Source organism: Lissotriton vulgaris, chromosome 2_1 (assembly GCF_964263255.1).
Source record: "Lissotriton vulgaris chromosome 2_1, aLisVul1.2, whole genome shotgun sequence".
NCBI classification, from domain to species: Eukaryota; Metazoa; Chordata; class Amphibia; order Caudata; family Salamandridae; genus Lissotriton; species Lissotriton vulgaris.
Genome location: NC_141687.1, coordinates 786,223,116 through 786,241,293, shown reverse-complemented (window position 1 = coordinate 786,241,293; position 18,178 = coordinate 786,223,116). Strand labels below are relative to the sequence as shown.

The 18,178-nt window shown below is 45.4% G+C and overlaps 1 protein-coding gene across 1 annotated transcript in view; it reads left to right on the top strand.

Annotated features, from left to right (window-relative positions):
- LOC147731161 (dynein axonemal heavy chain 11-like) overlaps nucleotides 1-18,178 on the top strand; it is a 1,538,124-nt gene that overhangs the window by 1,160,959 nt on the left and 358,987 nt on the right. The window contains exons 39-41 of the mRNA XM_086956147.1: nucleotides 416-643; nucleotides 2,958-3,149; nucleotides 3,410-3,529. Of these exons, the coding sequence (XP_086812273.1) occupies nucleotides 416-643; nucleotides 2,958-3,149; nucleotides 3,410-3,529 (540 nt within the window). The remainder of the gene's footprint in view (nucleotides 1-415; nucleotides 644-2,957; nucleotides 3,150-3,409; nucleotides 3,530-18,178) is intronic.

Here is an 18,178-nt window from a genome sequence, read left to right as displayed (position 1 = left end):
ATTAATCTGCACGGCTCTAACCAACCTGCTTCACAACGTGCCTCCTCTTAATTAGTCAATATTCCTGCCATCCATCCTCGAGGTGCAGCTGTAAGGCATGTGACAGCAAAGCCGACACAGATTTATGTGACGTGGCAAAACAGCTTTCATATTCTGTTTCAAAGTGAAACCTTATTATATCATTTGCGTTTTGGATTTTGAAGGGGACTGGGTTGAGAAAGCTGCACATAATTCCACAAATTTCAGGCTATTTTTTTCTCCGCCAGAAGCCCCCCTGCACGCTCCAGGTCCACCTTGCAACAAAATGGGTGATCTGATTAGTGTTTGTTTTAAATCTTCATCCACACATATATAGATAGACATTGTTTGCTACTTTGCATGCATATGGGTCTCACTGTTCATGTTTCCCTTTCAGAACATCCATCTGGTAGCCAAGTGGCTGGGCACCCTGGAGAAATTGCTGGAGAATTACAGCGAGGAAAGTCACGCCGACTACCGTGTATTTATGAGTGCAGAGCCACCCCCCTCCCTGAAGGAACATATCATTCCACAGGGGATCCTGGAAAACTCCATCAAGATCACCAACGAGCCCCCAACAGGGATGCGCGCTAACCTGCACTCTGCCCTTGATAACTTTGATCAAGTAAGTAGCGCCGTGATGGCGGCACCTAGTGGACCGTCCATTGGGTTAAAAATGGACAGCATTGATTTATAGTAGAACAGGATTATGGATTATGAATATATTGGATTATGTCAATTCCTTGAATATTCCTAAAGCAGGCATTCTGAGCAGGGCCAGACTGGGAACAGAAACCAACCCTGGCAATTCTGCTCGACCGGGTGAGGGGAGTGGGGTGTCGGGGTCCTAATGTCAAGAACCACTGCCGTTTTTATTACTGGGGGCCAATATTGCAGCATTGCTCCAAAACCAGCCCCCATGGGTCAAAAACGCCCCCACCCTTCCGGCCCACTGAGAAAAAGCCCGGTGCCTGCTACAGCCAGTCCGGCCCTGCCTCTGAGTGGTAGTCAGAACAACCCCCTACCGAAGGGACTAGACAAGCCTACACTAAGCACCTGTAAGGAATAATAATGCTATGAATAGTACCACTTTTCACCCTGTCCTTGATATTGTTCAGCAAACATAAGTATTTATTTATTGTTGTATTTTTATACAGCGCGAACATTGCCCTTAGAGGCCATAGTGCTTTGCAGTAGACATATGATGTTACATGGATAGTTACAGAGGATTCAAGAATTACCAAATACTACCAAAAAATAGTTACTACTCTCTAGAATAACAAATGGTAAACCATTAAAGAAAAAGGAAACAAATTACACAATAGGTATATACAGCAGAGAAAAAAATTGTAAGCGCCTGATGAAGTGGAGGTAGCGTAGCTCTGTGCCAGGAGTGAGTCCAGGAGGTGAGTGAGCATGTTCTCCATGGGAGGATTAGCTGCCATGGCTTAGCTAAAATATTATCATGAGGTGAGGGCGTACAATTCAGTTTAGAAGGTGAGTGGACATATTCTCAAGGGAGGGGATTGGCCGCAATGACTTAGCTAAAGTATCGTTGAAGCGAGAAGGCTTTCAGTTCTGTTCTGAGGTATGTGAGCGGGGTGGTACTTTGAAGGTTTGGAGGTAGTGAGCTTCAATTTCTGGTTGCGCTGCTCGAGAAGTATGGTTGTTTCTTTTTAAAGGTTGGGGATTCTAGCAGGATTGGTTCTGCATTTCCCAGTGGTCTAGAGTCTCCTGAAAGCTTGAGATTGCCCTTCAGACACCAGGGAGTGGAGGTGTGTAGCGCTTTATGGTTGATGCAAGCAGTCTTGTATACAGCCCTGGCTTTAATTGGCAACCAACTGAGAATGGCCGGAATTGGTGTGATGTGGTTATTCCGTTTGGCCCCGTGGATGAAGTGTACTGTCGAGCGTAGGGTCGGTTTCAAGGGCTGAGATGGGTTTTGGGCAGACCCACTGCACTCTCAGAGTCAGTGGCTGTCGTCCAAAGGGTGAATGTTCATTGATTTTCGAAGCAATGCAGTTATGTTGGCTTAATAGGGGTTGTTATATGTCTATTCGGTTAGACATTCGTATGTTTCGCAAGACATGTGTTTGGTCTTAATAACGTGACAGAATATGACGTAAGTGCCGTGATATAAGAATGGCGGGTCCCCTGTGAAATGTGTTGCCAAGCCCATAGCATTCTAACCCGAGTTATTATTATTATTAAAATATAAAAGCAGTGCTTCCCGCCTTCATTAGTTGTGCCATGCTGTGTATTTGTGGCCGTCGAAGAAGGAAGATCTGAATCCAAAGGGATGGGGGCGTCGAATAGGTCGGATGACTGGAGGGATCTACAACAGATTCTGCGATGGATCTGCAGTGGTGCCTAGGGTGGAGCGATGAGCGCTTTTAGTGAGAGGTGGGTGGGTGGAATGGAGTTTCCAGGAGTGGTTGAAAGTGCGGTGGTGATTGAGAATAAAGTCTTCCCTCAGTCTGAATGCATCGGTTCCTTGTGCTTAGGCGGCTTCAGGGATGATTGATACACTCAGAAAACCTCTTCCTTGTAAGAGAACACAAAACTAAGGACTGTGGAGAACTGAATGCGTTGCTGCTCTTGTACTATAGACAGATAATTGTTATACCTCTTAAATGCATAGGAAAAAACATTGCAGATTGTAAGCCAGCAGAAAACATACATGTATTAGAAAGGTAATCGCAGGAGAGAGGGCACAACAGCTAACGAATGCACAAGCGATTCAAAACATAATTTAGATAGGATATTGTGTTATATGCAGGTCAGTTGCATGCTATGATGTGAAAAAATGATGAATCAAAAACACGTTGTGTGCTCGTGGTCAAAACACTTGCACAATATTGCTCTGATATATTTTCTGAAAACTCGATGAGATGGGTGAGCTTGAGCAATGTCTGCCCCTGCGTTGTGTCTTCCTTTAGAACATCCTGGACCAGTGCACGCGGGAGCAGGAGTTCAAGACCATCCTCTTCTCGCTCTGCTACTTCCACGCCTGTGTGGCTGAGCGCCGAAAGTTCGGCCCCCAAGGATGGAACAAGATCTACCCCTTCAACTTCGGGGACCTCACCATCTCCGTCAGCGTGCTGTACAACTACCTGGAGGCGAACGCGCAGGTACCGTGTGGGGTGCGGTGCGCGTGCTGAGAGTGCCTGGCACGCGCGCGGAACCAGGCGTGAACTCAGTGCCAACTTATCAAGAGTCGTGAAGTTTGTGATCCAGAGAACGTGCATGTGTGATGCTATCACCATTGTAGAGCTTTGCAGCGTTAACAATGCTGTCAGAAACGCCGCTGAAGCCTTGCGCTTGTTTTGTTCTTCTTTCGAAGTTGTGAGTTGCTTTTATTATGATAACGTCTCTTCCGTGTTGTGTTCAGATACCTTGGGAGGACCTGCGGTTCCTGTTCGGCGAGATCATGTACGGCGGTCACATCACCGATGACTGGGACAGGAGACTGTGCCGCACATATCTGGAGGAATACATGCAGCCCAACCAGGTAATGCGCCCGCCGTCCAAGAGATTCCGGTGCGAGAGCTCCCCCTGCTGGTCAGTAACGCAGCTGATCCTTGCACTGCATCAACTTCTTGGTATAACATTACAGAATGTTATGGTATTTTTCGAGCGCCCTGTTCATTTATTTGCTTGTGTTCTGAGGGTGTTTAATCCTATTCTGAATTTTAATCTTAATTATCGTTTTCATTTATCCACATCTCATTTATTTGGACCCAGTGCGCATTTTAAGCTGTACTACTTAATGAAAATGTCCAAGAAAAGTAAACCTCACAACAAGGGTTTAGCTCTGTTTTTAACCACAGCTATAGCATGATACATATTTCATTTTACATTATGTAACTATAAAATATTAGGAATTCAGGCGGACAGAATCGAAGGAAAAGGAGGGTTTGTCGCGCCTGCTTGGACAGTTCCTCCCAGGCTCGCAGTGTGAGACATCGCTCTGGGAGGACGAGAATCACCGCCATTACACGTTTACGTAAAGTAAACACATAAGGAAAACAAAAAGTTTCCAAAATGAAGAAATGCATGAAATGCACAGTCAACGCAGCCTGCAGTCTTAGACGGGCTTTGTATGTTCCCACATTCCCTCGAATGACTTGAGAAGAGCTTTTAGTATTTAATTAGAGTGAGAGCGTCAGAGAGTTGTCAGAACATGATATTGTTTTTTCTTGTAATCTTATAAATGCTGCAGAGTGCAGACTTTGTAATCTTGCACGTTTCCTAAAGGAAAACCAATACTGTCCGCTAATTATCAGCGCCTATCAGTGGTGGTCTGACGGGGGCGACCCTCAACCCCAGGTTCAACAAATCAGAAACGCTACTGCCTTTGGAGTACATCCCAAACTTTAACCGCTTCATAAAGAATCCCAAGTATATACGAAGAAATTCCAGGAGTGCTCCGAGGGACAAAAAGTACGGTGGCTGAATATACACAAGGTGAAATATTCCACACGATTTATTGTGCAGTAATATGCATTTGAAAGCATATTTTTTTCTCTAAAGGGAAACATTTTTTCTGGTTAAAACCCTTCCCTACACATCACAATGAAATGTGGAGAGTTCCCTCACCTTTCACACACTGAGAAGACACCTTTGGTAGCACCACCATTGTTTGAGTTTTCAGTACAGGAAACTACTAGCAAATTGTTTATTGTTTACGGATACTCTTAACTTACCAGTATGTGTGTGTTGACTGTATTTTGCAGAACACAGGGAACCTTAAACTCGATATTGCCACCCCAACTTCTGCATTTAAGAATGCGGAAACGACACCACCCTGGGAGTTTTTTTTTACACTGATATAAATCATCTGCGAGATAGAATTAGATCAACACATTTACCCTCGTAAAACGCTTTCTGCGCTCAGTCCATTCAGAATCCAGAAGAGATGGACACGTTTTTCTAGATGACAGCATCCACCCTGAGTGGTCTTGGGGAGCCTTGCTTCAGCCCTGGGAATGATACCTCGGTGTTCTCAGAATGACAGCAGTACACAAACAATCATTCATTCACTGAACTTTCAGAACGCAGAAAGGTAATAGTAATTGACGATCGAGGAATGTTTATTTCAGGTGAAGCTCGTAAAACATGAAAAGTAAATACTCTTTAAATGCATTCATATGCAAACAGTAGACGCAGGGTCTGCTGCAACATGTGCACCAGCCAATGCGCCCATGACCTGTGTTAACCTTAATTAGGGTGAGAAGGGAAACCAACGAAAGTTAAACAAAATTAATTGGAGCAGCATTCTTGAATTTACATTTTGCTATTGCATTTCAAACCTTGTATATATATATATATATATATATATATATATATATATATATATATATATATATATACAGACATACATATATAATATATGCATATGTGTGTGTGTGTATATATATATATATATATATATATATATATATATATATATATATATATATATATATATATATATATATATATATATATATATGTGTGTGTGTTTTTTTCTGCACCTCTGTCAGTAGTACCTGGGAACTGATACAGTGTAAATACAAATAGTGTATGGATATCTTCATTTCCTCTCTCTAAAGCCTCGTCCATCAGAGGCCCCATTTCTACAGCATCAAGGCGTGTCAGTGCCAATTAAGTCAACTACTGAATGACTGAAAACACTGATAAATCTGTTTGTTGCGAGCTGAACTGTTTATTTGGAGCATTTAACGCCGGCCCTTTTCAGGTGGTCCTTTCACTCCAGGAAACGCACACGTAGCGCCCTAATCAATACAAGCTGGTCACAAAAGGCCACAAGCCCTCCTGCACCGCTGTTTAATGTTTATCAGACCGACTGGGCTGCGGGCGCAGATGGCGCGGTTCACGGCTGTGCAAGGATTTAATTGGCTGTGTTCCCATGATGGGTTTTACAGTGGAGATGCTCACATCAAATACCAACGAGCGTATAGTACGTAGTTTACATAGTCTGGTGACCCTCAAGGCTGAACTGGCCCCGTCTCAGCTTCATTTGCAAGCAGAAAAGGACAATGAAATATTGGGCTGTGCGAGTCAGGAGTTTTAAATGCCCGGGCAGCAGTAAGGGAACCAGAGGGAAGATTATATGGACATAAACAAAAACAAATAGAGACGTTCTCTATAGAGAGAGGTAGGGGAGGGTGGGAGCAGATTTGTAAAAGTATTTTTTAGAAACTCAAAAATCCTGCAAAAACTCAAAGGGGTCATGTTTTCCCTCATGGACAATTGCATATACTCTCAAATCACCTAATTTTCTCCCCATTAGGGGTGGGTGTACCTCGCGTAATTTGATGTATCAGAATTATGCAAAATGACAACAAAATTACATGAGAATATGCTGAATTATGTGGAGGGCGAAACCAAGCATTTAGTGGAATTTTATTTGCTCAAAATGATTCCTCGCATCCAAAATGGACCTGAAAATGCTAGGAGAATGGTGTTTGCTAAAAAATAGAACTAAATGCAACAGAAAGTCAGCAGCAGCCAGTGGCTGCTTGTGCTTTGTTCTTGGCGAAGGATTCCCCCCCCCCCCCCCAAATTACTCTAATTTTTGCAAGAAGGTGTAATTGTAAAATGTTCGGTCATTGCATCGCAAGAGTAACACGAGATTACCAAAATTAATCCAAGTACATGGCATAGTTAAACTTTTGCCCAGGCCTAGTCCTGACGTGCAGGCATCTGCTGATCAGTAGCTGCACTCCCACCATATTAATATCGTAACATACATTCTTGGGTTACAGTCACACTTTTACACATAGACCTTTTCTTCTATTGCTAATATAAACTTCAAAAAGACTCTTCTTTAAAATGTGGTCTCAGTTCTGCAGTAATTGATACCATTAACCATTTGTTAAGGCCTATACTTACACACTATTACCACTCAACCAAGTTAGCGCTGCTCGGAGTGTGCAGATGTCTTAGCTCAGTGGATTTAAAACCATGCGCCTAATATACAGGTGCATAATTATGTAACGCTACAGATAATTTAAAATCATTAATTATTAAACACCGGTTGCCTTCTGATTCACTAATTCTGTGGCACATGCTGTACATTCCAATATTTCTTCCATTTCATTTAAAACCCTGAGCAGTGGTGTAATTTGCTATGCTCAGAAGTGATCCTGCAGACCAGACTTGTCATCCTTTCACCACTAAACATACCATAATGTCTGCATTTATATTTGGGACCGTGGCCTGGGCTTTTTGCTTCGTTTGCTGCTATTAAACTGCCTCAGCAAGAAGGTGAGTTCGGGGCTAAGCCTGCCTGGCTCCACTCCTCCCTCCTCTTTTCACCTCAGCCTATTGTTGGGAAGCTCCACACTGACCAGATAATTGAAGAGAACACTGATCTGAGACCAGTTCAATACACTGAAAGCAGCATGAACCGCCGACAGGAGGAGGGATTCTTTGACAAGCGAGAAATCATTGAAACGTTTAGCAAAAGCACACATAAAAATGACAAACGCGGAAGACAGCACATTTAGGGATTAGAAAGAAAATATATTTCAAAGAAACAAGCATTGTCAAAGCCAGTAGGTCGCCTTTTGTGTTAATGCATTCACCCAAAACATACAGCCAGGCAGGCAGGGATGCTGCTTGAATATATTTGTGCATTAAAGCCTGACATTGATTTTGCCAAAGCCAGTTTTAACTTGGCAATAAACTATTAGGGAATGTATGGAATGCTTTAATTAATCTCAGCCACTGGCAATCTCTCTGTCCTCATTTCAGTTCATAATTTTTCACTTACTGTGCCACGCTTAACAAAGAGCAGCCACGTGAAGCTCACTCTTGGTCTTGATCCAGCAGGGACATTCCAGTCCAAACTGCTAGGCCAGGTTCCCTCCGAATGGGAACACAAGCGAACCCAGACTGGTTTCAGCTTACTTGGGCTTCTTCATGAGGGGTTGAGTGCTATGACACAATGAGCACAAGGCCCATGTCTGGGCATACCTATCATAAGACCCATGTCTGGGCATACTTATCATACTGGGGCCTACTTTAACAAACACAAATTGATAGGAGGAATGATAGATTAAAGTCCGCTACTGACAATTGATTGGGCCATATTCCAGTCCATCATTTGTAACCCAGTCTGCAAATCCAAACATTCCTTTGGCAATATCCCAGAGCAAGTGTTAGAAAGTCATCCTTTTGCACTGTTCACACCCATTTGTTTGCTAAATGATACTGGTGGTAACTGACTGTACCCTGGCTCTCCTAACCAGGCCCAGGGCCAGTGCTATATTTAAAAAGGTACATGCATTAGGGTACATTTACAATCGGCAATGACAGACCCTATAAGTCTCAAGTAGATAATAGGGCCAGGGGGTAAAACCTACCTATAAGTCTCTAGTATATAATAGGGCATGGAGGCTTAGAGGCCCAGCTGATTTCCTGCACTTGCATGTGTGTGCTGCTGTGTGCCTGCTGTCATTTTAAAGGCAGTTCTGGCTTGCAGCCTGTCTCAAAAGTACATTTTCACAATCGTTATTGACAGACCGTATACGTCCCTAGAATGTAATAGGACTTGGGGATTCAAAATACCTATACTTAGCTAGTATATAATAGGGCATGGAAGTTTAGAGGCACAGCAGATTTCTTGCACTTGCATGTTTGCGCTGCTGAGGGCCTGCTGTCATTTTAAAGGCAAACTCGCTTTGCAGACTGTCTTCAGAAGTAAATTGTATGCAGACTTGACTTTGGTGGTAGGGGCACTTTAAAAGTGATAATCAATCTTATTTGTGCATATTAGGCACCCCAAGGTCTCCCTTTATTCACTGTTTCATTGTTTATTATCTGGTTAGTTAGCCTTTAGCTGCCAGCGCCGAGACACCTACGGGTAATTGCAGCGCTTTAAAAATTGCCAAAAATAAATAAATAAATAAATAGGTGTCCAAGGGGTGGGGGCCATGTAACTATAAGCAGGAACCTTGTAAAATATGTTTTATATACCCTGGTGAGGAAAAAACTGACCATTTCATTTTCCCCATTGTTGATAGTTAGCTCCATAGGCTAACATTGCAAATATTTCATTTAGTTATAACTATTGCTAGGAAAAGAGTAAATATCATGCAAGGAATTAATCGATTCGTATTGATAAATTCAACAACTTGCCACTGTTGAATTTATCATAATTTGTACACAAGAGAAGTTATAAAACTTTCTCTTCTGTAAGCCCAAATCGAGCCTTCTAGTGGTCTCTGCTGATTGGTCAACCTAAACAGGCTTAGCCAGGCATCTTTGATTAGTTGATAATTGACCTGGCAGGAGCAAAGGTTATCTGATGGAGAGAGCTCTAAAGCTGAGGAGGATGGGTCCTGCAGAGGGAGCTGGGTAAATCAAACTGATCTCAAAGAGAGAACAGATCAGTAAGGAATGCCAGGTGTACCTACCCCCACATTTTGTGCCCCAGCCAGATGGCAGGCTTAAGACTGGAATTTGCAGAGGTCAGAAGGAAGAGATCTAACGAAAATGAGCCACACTAGACTTCCAAGGCTGGAGAAAAGATTGCTTTATAAATTCAAGATTGAATCATCAGAATTCCAACAAAAATTTAATAGAATAAATCAACTAGTCAATTCAAATATATTAAATCGTTAGAGTAAACAGTATTAAAGCAGGTCCCCCAAGATTTGGCGAGGTGAAACTGCAGAGTGACATAAGTGCAATGAAAGTGAATAAGTGCTGTGCAACAAACTGAATATGTTTATGTTTATGTTTATTAAATTTGTATTGCGCGCAAATACCTGAAGGTGTCTCGTCACATAGGATTATCAAGTAGACATGCATCACGCTGAAGGAGGTCATTGGTCAAAGAGCCAGGTTTTCAGTTGTTTCCGGAAAGTTAGAAGGGTGGGGCTGGTCTTGATGGGGAAAGGGAGGGTGTTCCAGAGCCTCGCGGTGGCCACTAGGAAGCGTCTGTCTCCCCAGGAGACTGTTCTGGTTCATGGGACTGGTAGGAGACAGGTCAATGATGAACGAAGAGGCCTATTGGGGGTATAGATCGCGAAAGCCTTTCTAAGGAATCGTGGTCCGGAATTATGAATAGCCTTGTAGGCAATACAGGGAGCCTTGAATTTTATGCAGCTTCTGACACGCGGCCAATGGAGTTGACGTATGGCTGCCGAGCCGGATTGATGTTTGGGAATGGAAAGTAAGACTCTGGCTGCCGTGTTTTGGATAGACTGCAATTTGTTTAGAACCTGTTCCTGAGCGTTCAACAAGAGGGCGTTGCAGTAATCCAATTTGGAAAAGATTAAGGTGGTTATGAGGGTTTTTCCTGCAGCTGCAGGTAGGTATGGGAGTAGCTCTTTAATTTTTCTTAGCGTAAAAAAAGAGGAGGAAACCACTGTGTTGACGTGGTGATGGAATGTCAGTTTGACATCAAACATGACCCCAAGGTTTCTGACCTTGGCAACCGGTTCTGGGGGGGGGGGGGGGGGGGGCATTTCAATTGGCCACCAGTTGTCAGACCATCCCGGGGAGAGGTTGCCAAAGATCATGACCTCGGTCTTGTCTGAGTTTAATTTCAAGCAGTTCCTCGGCATCCAGGAGCTTATGGCTAGCATGCCCTCCTGGAATCTCGAGGCGACCGCTGCCCCATCCTTATGCACGGTCAACACCAATTGGGTGTCATCTGCATAGGTGGTTAAACTCAGCCCATGTGATTTTATGACCCTCGCCAAGTCCCACACATAGATGTTAAATAATGTCGGACTTAGCGATGATCCCTGGGGCACTCCGCATGGCAAGGTGAAGATGGGCGAGTAAAATGTGCCCAGTTTCACCGATTGGGTGCGGTTAGCCAGGAAAGAAGCCACAAGATCTCTGGTTAGGTGATTAACCCCTAAGGTTGAGACACAGTCGATCAAGGTCAAATGATCGACCGTGTCAAAGGCGGAGGAAAGATCTAACAATATGAGGACCGCCGCCCCGCCTTGGTCTAGGATTGTCCCGATCTCGTCAAACATTTTTATCAATGCGGTTTCTGTACCGTGGCCTTGCCTGAACCCAAACTGGGTATCATCCAGCAAGTGGTGTTGATTGATGTATTCCGAAAGCTGATGATTCATGAGGGATTCGAATATCTTAGCTGGTAAAGGGAGGCAGGCTATAGGTCTGTAGCTGGCTGATTCCGAGGGGTCCAAGGATGGTTTTTTAGCAGAGGTTTTATTACTGCTTTTTTTCATATCTCCGGATAGTCACCTGAGAGGAACATGGAGTTACAGATGTCTGTGAGTGGAGGAGTAATGGTTTCAGAGAGAAGATTGAATACAGAAGGTGGGCACGGATCTTGGGGGGGAGCCTGATCTGATAGTGGCCACATGTTTACTGATTATTTCAGCCGAGACAGGGTGAAAGAGTGGAAAGGTCGGGCTGGCAGAAGTAGGCAAAGGTCGGGGGACAGGGCCTTCTGAGTGGGTTAGGGAGGAGAAAGATGAGTATATATTGGTGACCTTGGTGGCAAAATAGTCGGCTAAGGAGTCACATAGGTCTTGAGATGGCTCAATGGAGGGGCCTGATGGGGGAATAGAGAGGGTATTGACTATTTGAAACAGCTTCTTGGACGAGTTTTGGGCGGATTCGATTTGGGATAGAAAAAAGGCACTCTTATGAGAAACTATAGAACGCTTGTATATGGCTAAGGCATCTTTAAAACATTGTTTGTCCTAAGGACTATAGTGTTTGCGCCAGTGTCTCTCGATGTACCTGCAGTGCTGCCTCTGCAGTCTGAGGTCCTCTGAAAACCATCGCGCAGACGGAGTGGATCGATTTGGAAAAATTGATTTAGTAGGGACTACCGAGCTGAGGGCGTCCAGGAGCCAGTCCTGGTACCTATTGGAAGCCTTGGTGGGATTTGAGGACGCCTCGTAGGGGGAGGTGGTAAGGGTGTGAGTGAGAAGAGGGGTGTCTAGGTTTTTCCAATCTCGGATGCTTTGCGAGATTTGCGCTTTAGACTGTGGTGGGTTGGGGTCGTGAGCCTTCAAGCTAAAGATAACTACATTGTGGTCTGACCAGGTCAGGGGGAGCACCTTAAGCAGCGATATCTCAGGGCTGTTAGTAAACAACCCGTCAAGAAAGTGGCCTGCTTGGTGCGTCAGGACTGATACTAGCCGATGTAAACCTACCGCTAGCAGATCCGTGGTGAGTTGGACCGTATCTTTGTCGGTGGGGGATTCTAGGTAAAAGTTAAAGTCTCCTAGAATAGTATAGTCCGATGGTCCTATCAATGGATCTATCATCTCATCCAGGGCTGAAAGAAAACGTTTGCATGAGCCTGGGGGGCCGATAGAGGAGTGTACCTTTGAACACTTGGTTTTTGTTCAGTGAAATGAGTACCTGAGTGCCTCACAGTCCAGACTGGGAATGGGTTCTGTTTTTATAGGGTATAGGGCTTTATGGATAATGGCGAGTCCACCGCCCTTGCCTGAGGGTCTATCTAGTCTTGACACACAGAAACCCTCCGGTATAGCCGAGCAGAAATCCGGCCCTGATGACACATCACCCCAAGTTTCCGTAATGAACAGAATGTCCAGCTCTTAGTTCGTGATCAGCTCCATGATTTCAAGGTTATGTTTGTGTAGGGAACATGCATTTATGAGAGCTGCACGGTAAGGGGACCGGAGCTTAAGTGAGGGGGGATGAGTAAGGGGGCGAGGGGCAGGGAGTATAAAAGTGCATGAGGAACAAGGTGTGGGTAAACATGTGTGACAAGAAACAAGGGGCAAAGGCAGACAACGAGACAACGAGGTGAGGGAGCCCTTACTTTGATCTCCTTTAGTTGCTCAGAGGTATAACAGATGCGAGCGCCGTGATGCTGGGAAAGGTTTTCCACAGGGGGAGAGGCCCGTATTTTTAAAATCAATGTCTGATGGCATGAGCCGCGCTAGTACCAGCATGCACATAGAGTACGAGCCTTCAGCATAAGATGTCCCAAGATGAGTACATGGAGATTAATTCATTAGATATAGAGGTCCACTAGTCCAATTGTCGAAGTTTTTAACCTATTGAACTTATTTATTCAGGGCATCATAAGGATAAACCAGAAATATGAAACAACCATTGTGGGAATAAAATCACACAGAAATAAATTAATTTACTTTAATTTAATTTACAAGTTTGCTCAGCATTTTGTCTGCCTCTGGACTCAGTGGGCCTCTTTGTATTTTATCACCTTCACAAAAGGAATATTTTTTATTTCTGGCAATACCCGTTGGACAAGTTGATACCACTTTTTCATCTATTCTTCCTGAATTTATTCCATTAGAGGGGAAAATTCTCATGGGCGAACTAGGTGACCACAAAGTCGCAGAAGTCTACCAGATGCTTGTCTCCAACCAACCCGATGCATTTGGTACCTCTGCATGACCTGGGAGGCAGATGTAGGGACAATAGAGAACAAGGATTGGACATAAGTTCTGGGGATGCCTTGCGAGGCTGCCATTGTGACCAGGCTCTGGCTCATTCAGCTAAAAAATGTCTTTGATGTGGTGCGGGCGAGGACACATTTATTCATACAGTGTGGAGCTGTCCCGAGTTGGATAGATTCTGGTGCGATGGACCAGAGAATCACCCTCCTCCATTGCATGGATGATTCAGGCAGAAATAGGTATAACTTGTCCTTGTTATATTTAGGACTGACAGTAGCAAAATGGGACATAGCAACAGAGTTCAAGGCCATGGCTCTTCTGTCATTGGTGGTGTGGAAGAAAGGGATGGACCACTGCATGGATTTGGAAGTGGCAGTGTATAAAGTGAGGGGCTGCCCTCAGAAGCATCCCAAGATCTAGAAGGGGCATAGAGTTGGAGCCAGTCCATCCGTGGCATGGCAGGGAAGTCAATAGATGCCCAAAATGTAAAGTAAGCAAACCTTTGGAAGAGGAAGAAAAGCAATCATTGGCAGCATAGGCAAGGTTTTTCCTTTTTAGACGTTTAAGCAACTTGACCTCAAGATGGCTGCCCTAAGGTTTGTGACAGTGTGAACTTTGCTGTTGATTTTGCAAGACTTCAGGTGACCATCTTGGGATCAGCTTGTCCCAATTTGATAACGAAAACCCAATTGGGTATCCATATTAAGGTCAGGCTCACACTTGTGTCCTGACAAAAGCATTATAATAAAGTGATTGTTTAATGTATAAACGGCAAAAATGAGATACAGGATTCAAGGGGGACGTGGCTAGCCAGGCCAAGATAGCAGAGGCATCCTAGGGAAGCTCTGCACTGCTGCCCCTTATATGGCATTAATCCTGGATGTCGCTATCCATCTGAAACACCTGTGCATGCTATCTTGCTCCCGGGATTGCCCTGCAGCTGCCTTTGTCTATGCTGAGCCATTTGATGGCTGCAAGCAAAGTATCAGCGTGGACCTAATCAAGGCCTGTCGCCGCAAGGTGGCTCCATGTGGTCGCCGCTGGAACTGGGCCAGTGTGGCGCCACACATGCCCTGACTGGTTTCCTGCCCTCCTGCGGAGGCGCCTACTGACAGGAACTAAGGAGTGCTGAGTTGAAGGCCCTGTGGGGGAGTGCTCCCCGGGGCTCTGGCCTGATAGAGGCCCTCGCTCACCGGCTGTTGTGTCCAACCAGCGGAGTGACAAGGAACGCCGCTTGACCCCCCACACACACACACAGCCAGCCCCCCTTCCCACATACCAGCTGCGGAGGACTTCACAATCCTGCGGGCACTGTCGAGCACTGCACTGGGGCCTGAGGGCGCTTGATTTTGTGGAGGAGGCGGGGCAATCCCGGGTGCAGGCACGGGTTCCATACCCCTACCTGAGGCCCGTGCAGCCTTGCTGGGGTCTGCTTGCCGTGATGGGCCCGGGCACGCTGCAAATGCCTTCCTCACCATCCTTGCTTAGCGCGGTGGGCATAAACCCATCCCGGCCACTTTTATTAGAGCTTGTTCCTCGCCTGGCCACTTGCCTGCATAACAGAGCCTGGATTGGTTGCTGGGACCCAGAGGTCGGATGGGTCTGGGCCTGGGGAGGGTAGCTACCTGAACACATGTGGATAGCTCGACCACAACTGGATCCAGGCAGTGCCACAGAGTCAAACCCCACCATCCTTGTCTAACACGACAAACACTGGCTCTCCTCAGCTGCTCCCACTAGTGCCTTCCCTCTCCTGACCCCCTGCTTATTCAGTGGAGCCTGGAATACAAGCCAGCGCCCGAAGACCTGAGAGGGTCTAGGCCACGCCACTGCACGGCTGCAGGATTTGACATGCCTCCTGGGGAGTGTGGCCACCTGGGTACATGAGGATTACTCCGCTGCCACTGGACACAGTGGATGGTGGCACGAGGCCTGTGACCCTTAAGGGAACTGCCGCCTCCACCTAGTGGATGCTCCATTGGCTTCCCTAGACAGCCTGCTGGGCTTTGTGTGGGGCCCTCTAGCCAAGCCTCTCCATCGTTTGACCCAGGGGGGTGCATCTAAGCGTGCACCCTCTTGGGTATCCTGGGTGGCACATCAGTTTGCACCCTTCCTTCTTTGCCTAACTGTGCAAGCCCTCGTGGTGGCAGGACACAGTGACGACGAGCACCTTGGCCTAGGCACTGCAGTCCCCAATATGAAGCGCCAATAGCCTCCTGTTCTCTGAGGTACTGGGCCTGGCGCACTGGGGGATACTGCCTCTTTTTCTTCTTCCCACTGACCTGGGGGCAGCTATCCAGCCACTCAGATATTGGTGACATGCAGAGGGATGGAGGCCTCCACACAGTCACCGCTTTTCAGCTGCTGTGCAAAAAAAAACGGGATTTTTTTTACGATTATTGTCTAAAGAATCGCTTCACTGTCAATTTAGAAAATACTAAAATAATGGTGCTGGGGAAAAGACTGAGCTCTTTTTACTGGCATCTGGGAGAGGTCAGAGTCGAAGTGGTGGGCAAATATAAATACTTGGGTATGTGGTTCGATAGTAAGTTAAATTGGAGGGATCACTTACAGTCATTAAAATCAAAGGCTATTTCCTCAGTATGGGGCCTTAAACAATTTAAGCAGAAGTATGGAGGCCCTTCCCTGCGGCCAATTCTATCAGCTTTCAATGCAATGGTCCGACCACAATTCCAATATGGTGCAGAGGTTCTATTTTTAGATGACATATTGGATTGAAATTTAGAGGAGGGTAAATGTGTGAAACAGCTCCTTGCTCTCCCTCCATCAACTATGATACGGGCGGTGAGAGTAGAATGTCAACTTACAGCCGGAACTTCCAGGGAATGCAAGCTACATTAAACTTCTGGCAGAGACTGAACAGAGAAGGGACCCTGAAAATATCAAACCTTTTTAAAAGAGAAATAGAGGAAAGTGAACTTAACGGTGCATCCCAAGATAGACATAAGTTAGATAAATTGTGTGCTAAACTTTCTTTAGAACCAGATCAATGGAAATCAGGGCAGCAGATTCCCTAACAGGTCCTAAGTGCTATTATCAACACTAAGGGTAGAGAAGAGGATTTATGTTACCTGGGGAGCAAATCGTTCACCCAGTTCTTGGTATTCGGGTGGACTAATGATGATATATTCCCCTATATCGAGACCATGCCTAATCCCAAGCTTAGAAATGCAATATTAAAATTCAGAGTTGACCTGAACCCATGTAATGCAGATAGGAAGATAAAAACTGCAATGACTGATAAACAGGGTCTGTGTACATGTGGACTACAAGTAAAGTGTAGAGGCCCACATATTTTGCTGGACTGATGGTGGTTTCTAAAAGAAAGGAAGGAACTTTTGAAACCTCTTTTTGTGGCCTATAACATTGATAACAGGGATCAAGTCTTAGCTTGTTGATAAATATGAGATTCTTGAAGTGGCATGTGCATTAGGAAGATTTTTAACTGCAATACAGGAGTCGTTGAATGAATTGGTAAATAATCTAAAATATGGGGCAGAAATGCAATTTTGTCCACCCCTTGAGGACATTTTGGAACTCTGGAAGTCCGTAGGTGCACAGAAATGTATATTTAATGTATATGTGACACTTTCCCTATCTGGGTATGAATCAAGAGCTATTTTGTAGAGTGGTACTGCTCCTACTGTATGTTTTAATAGGATTTTATTGTGTTTTATAGTTTTTATGGCTGCACTGTTTGTATAATTTGCATTTTACCTGTATGCTGTATTGTGGCATTTTTATGGCTATATTTGCCGAACAAAAATATATTAAACAACTACTACCTACTGTGCAGGCTACAACACAGACGGACCTAGTGGTGGTCGAGACCGAACATCGGCACGCTGCTAATGCTGCAACACTCCTATGTACTTAGAGGTGTCAGGAAGCACGCTCACAGAAGAGACACCAAAGAAGCATAATCAACACACCCACCAGACTCATGCATGGGTCTATGGGTCCATGCTCCACCGGCACGGTCACTCATGCGAGTGGGTCTGTTCATGCTGCAGCTCCCCTAACCTAACTGGCGCCTGCACGCATGTGGACCCCACATTGTGCAGTTCCCCTTATATCTTCTGGTGAATGATCCTCTTTGGTGCTTTCCTGGGCTGATCGTGCTGCAGCGCCCCATCGCATGCTGAGATACATGCAAGCGGGGCTGATTTGGGGGTACTGACACTTCAAAAACCACGGTGGAAGCAGTGGAGGAACCCCTCCTGACGTTAACTTTAGCCTTTTTCGAGCAGTATATATAATACTGCTGACAACCCCGAGGTGTTGGGAAAGGGTGTCCCGGGTGTGCACCGCCCTGCCCAGGTCCCAATGATGCTTAACATGCACCTGTTGGGCATGGTTGCCTATGCTCGGGAACCCAGCTTGTGATGCCATGACAACTATCAGATGTAGAGCGACAACCTGGAGAATTTGCACTAACAGGCTCATCTGACTCGTGGCACTAAACTTGCCACGGTGTTACAGGCCGTGGAGAAGATTGGAGCGACCCTAGAGCAGTTGTGCACTTCGACTTGAAAGCAGAATCGATAAAGAGATGCCAGACTTCACCCTCTTACATGCTGATCATCGTAAGTGGGCGGACAAAGTACATAGTGTTGAGCACACGCTGGCTGAACTCCAACCATTAACGCACAAATCAGAGTCTGTAGAGCAGGCCTTGGTAGATCATGTACACATGCTGGAATGCAGAAAGGAGGATGTGGAGGGCCGCTCTAGGA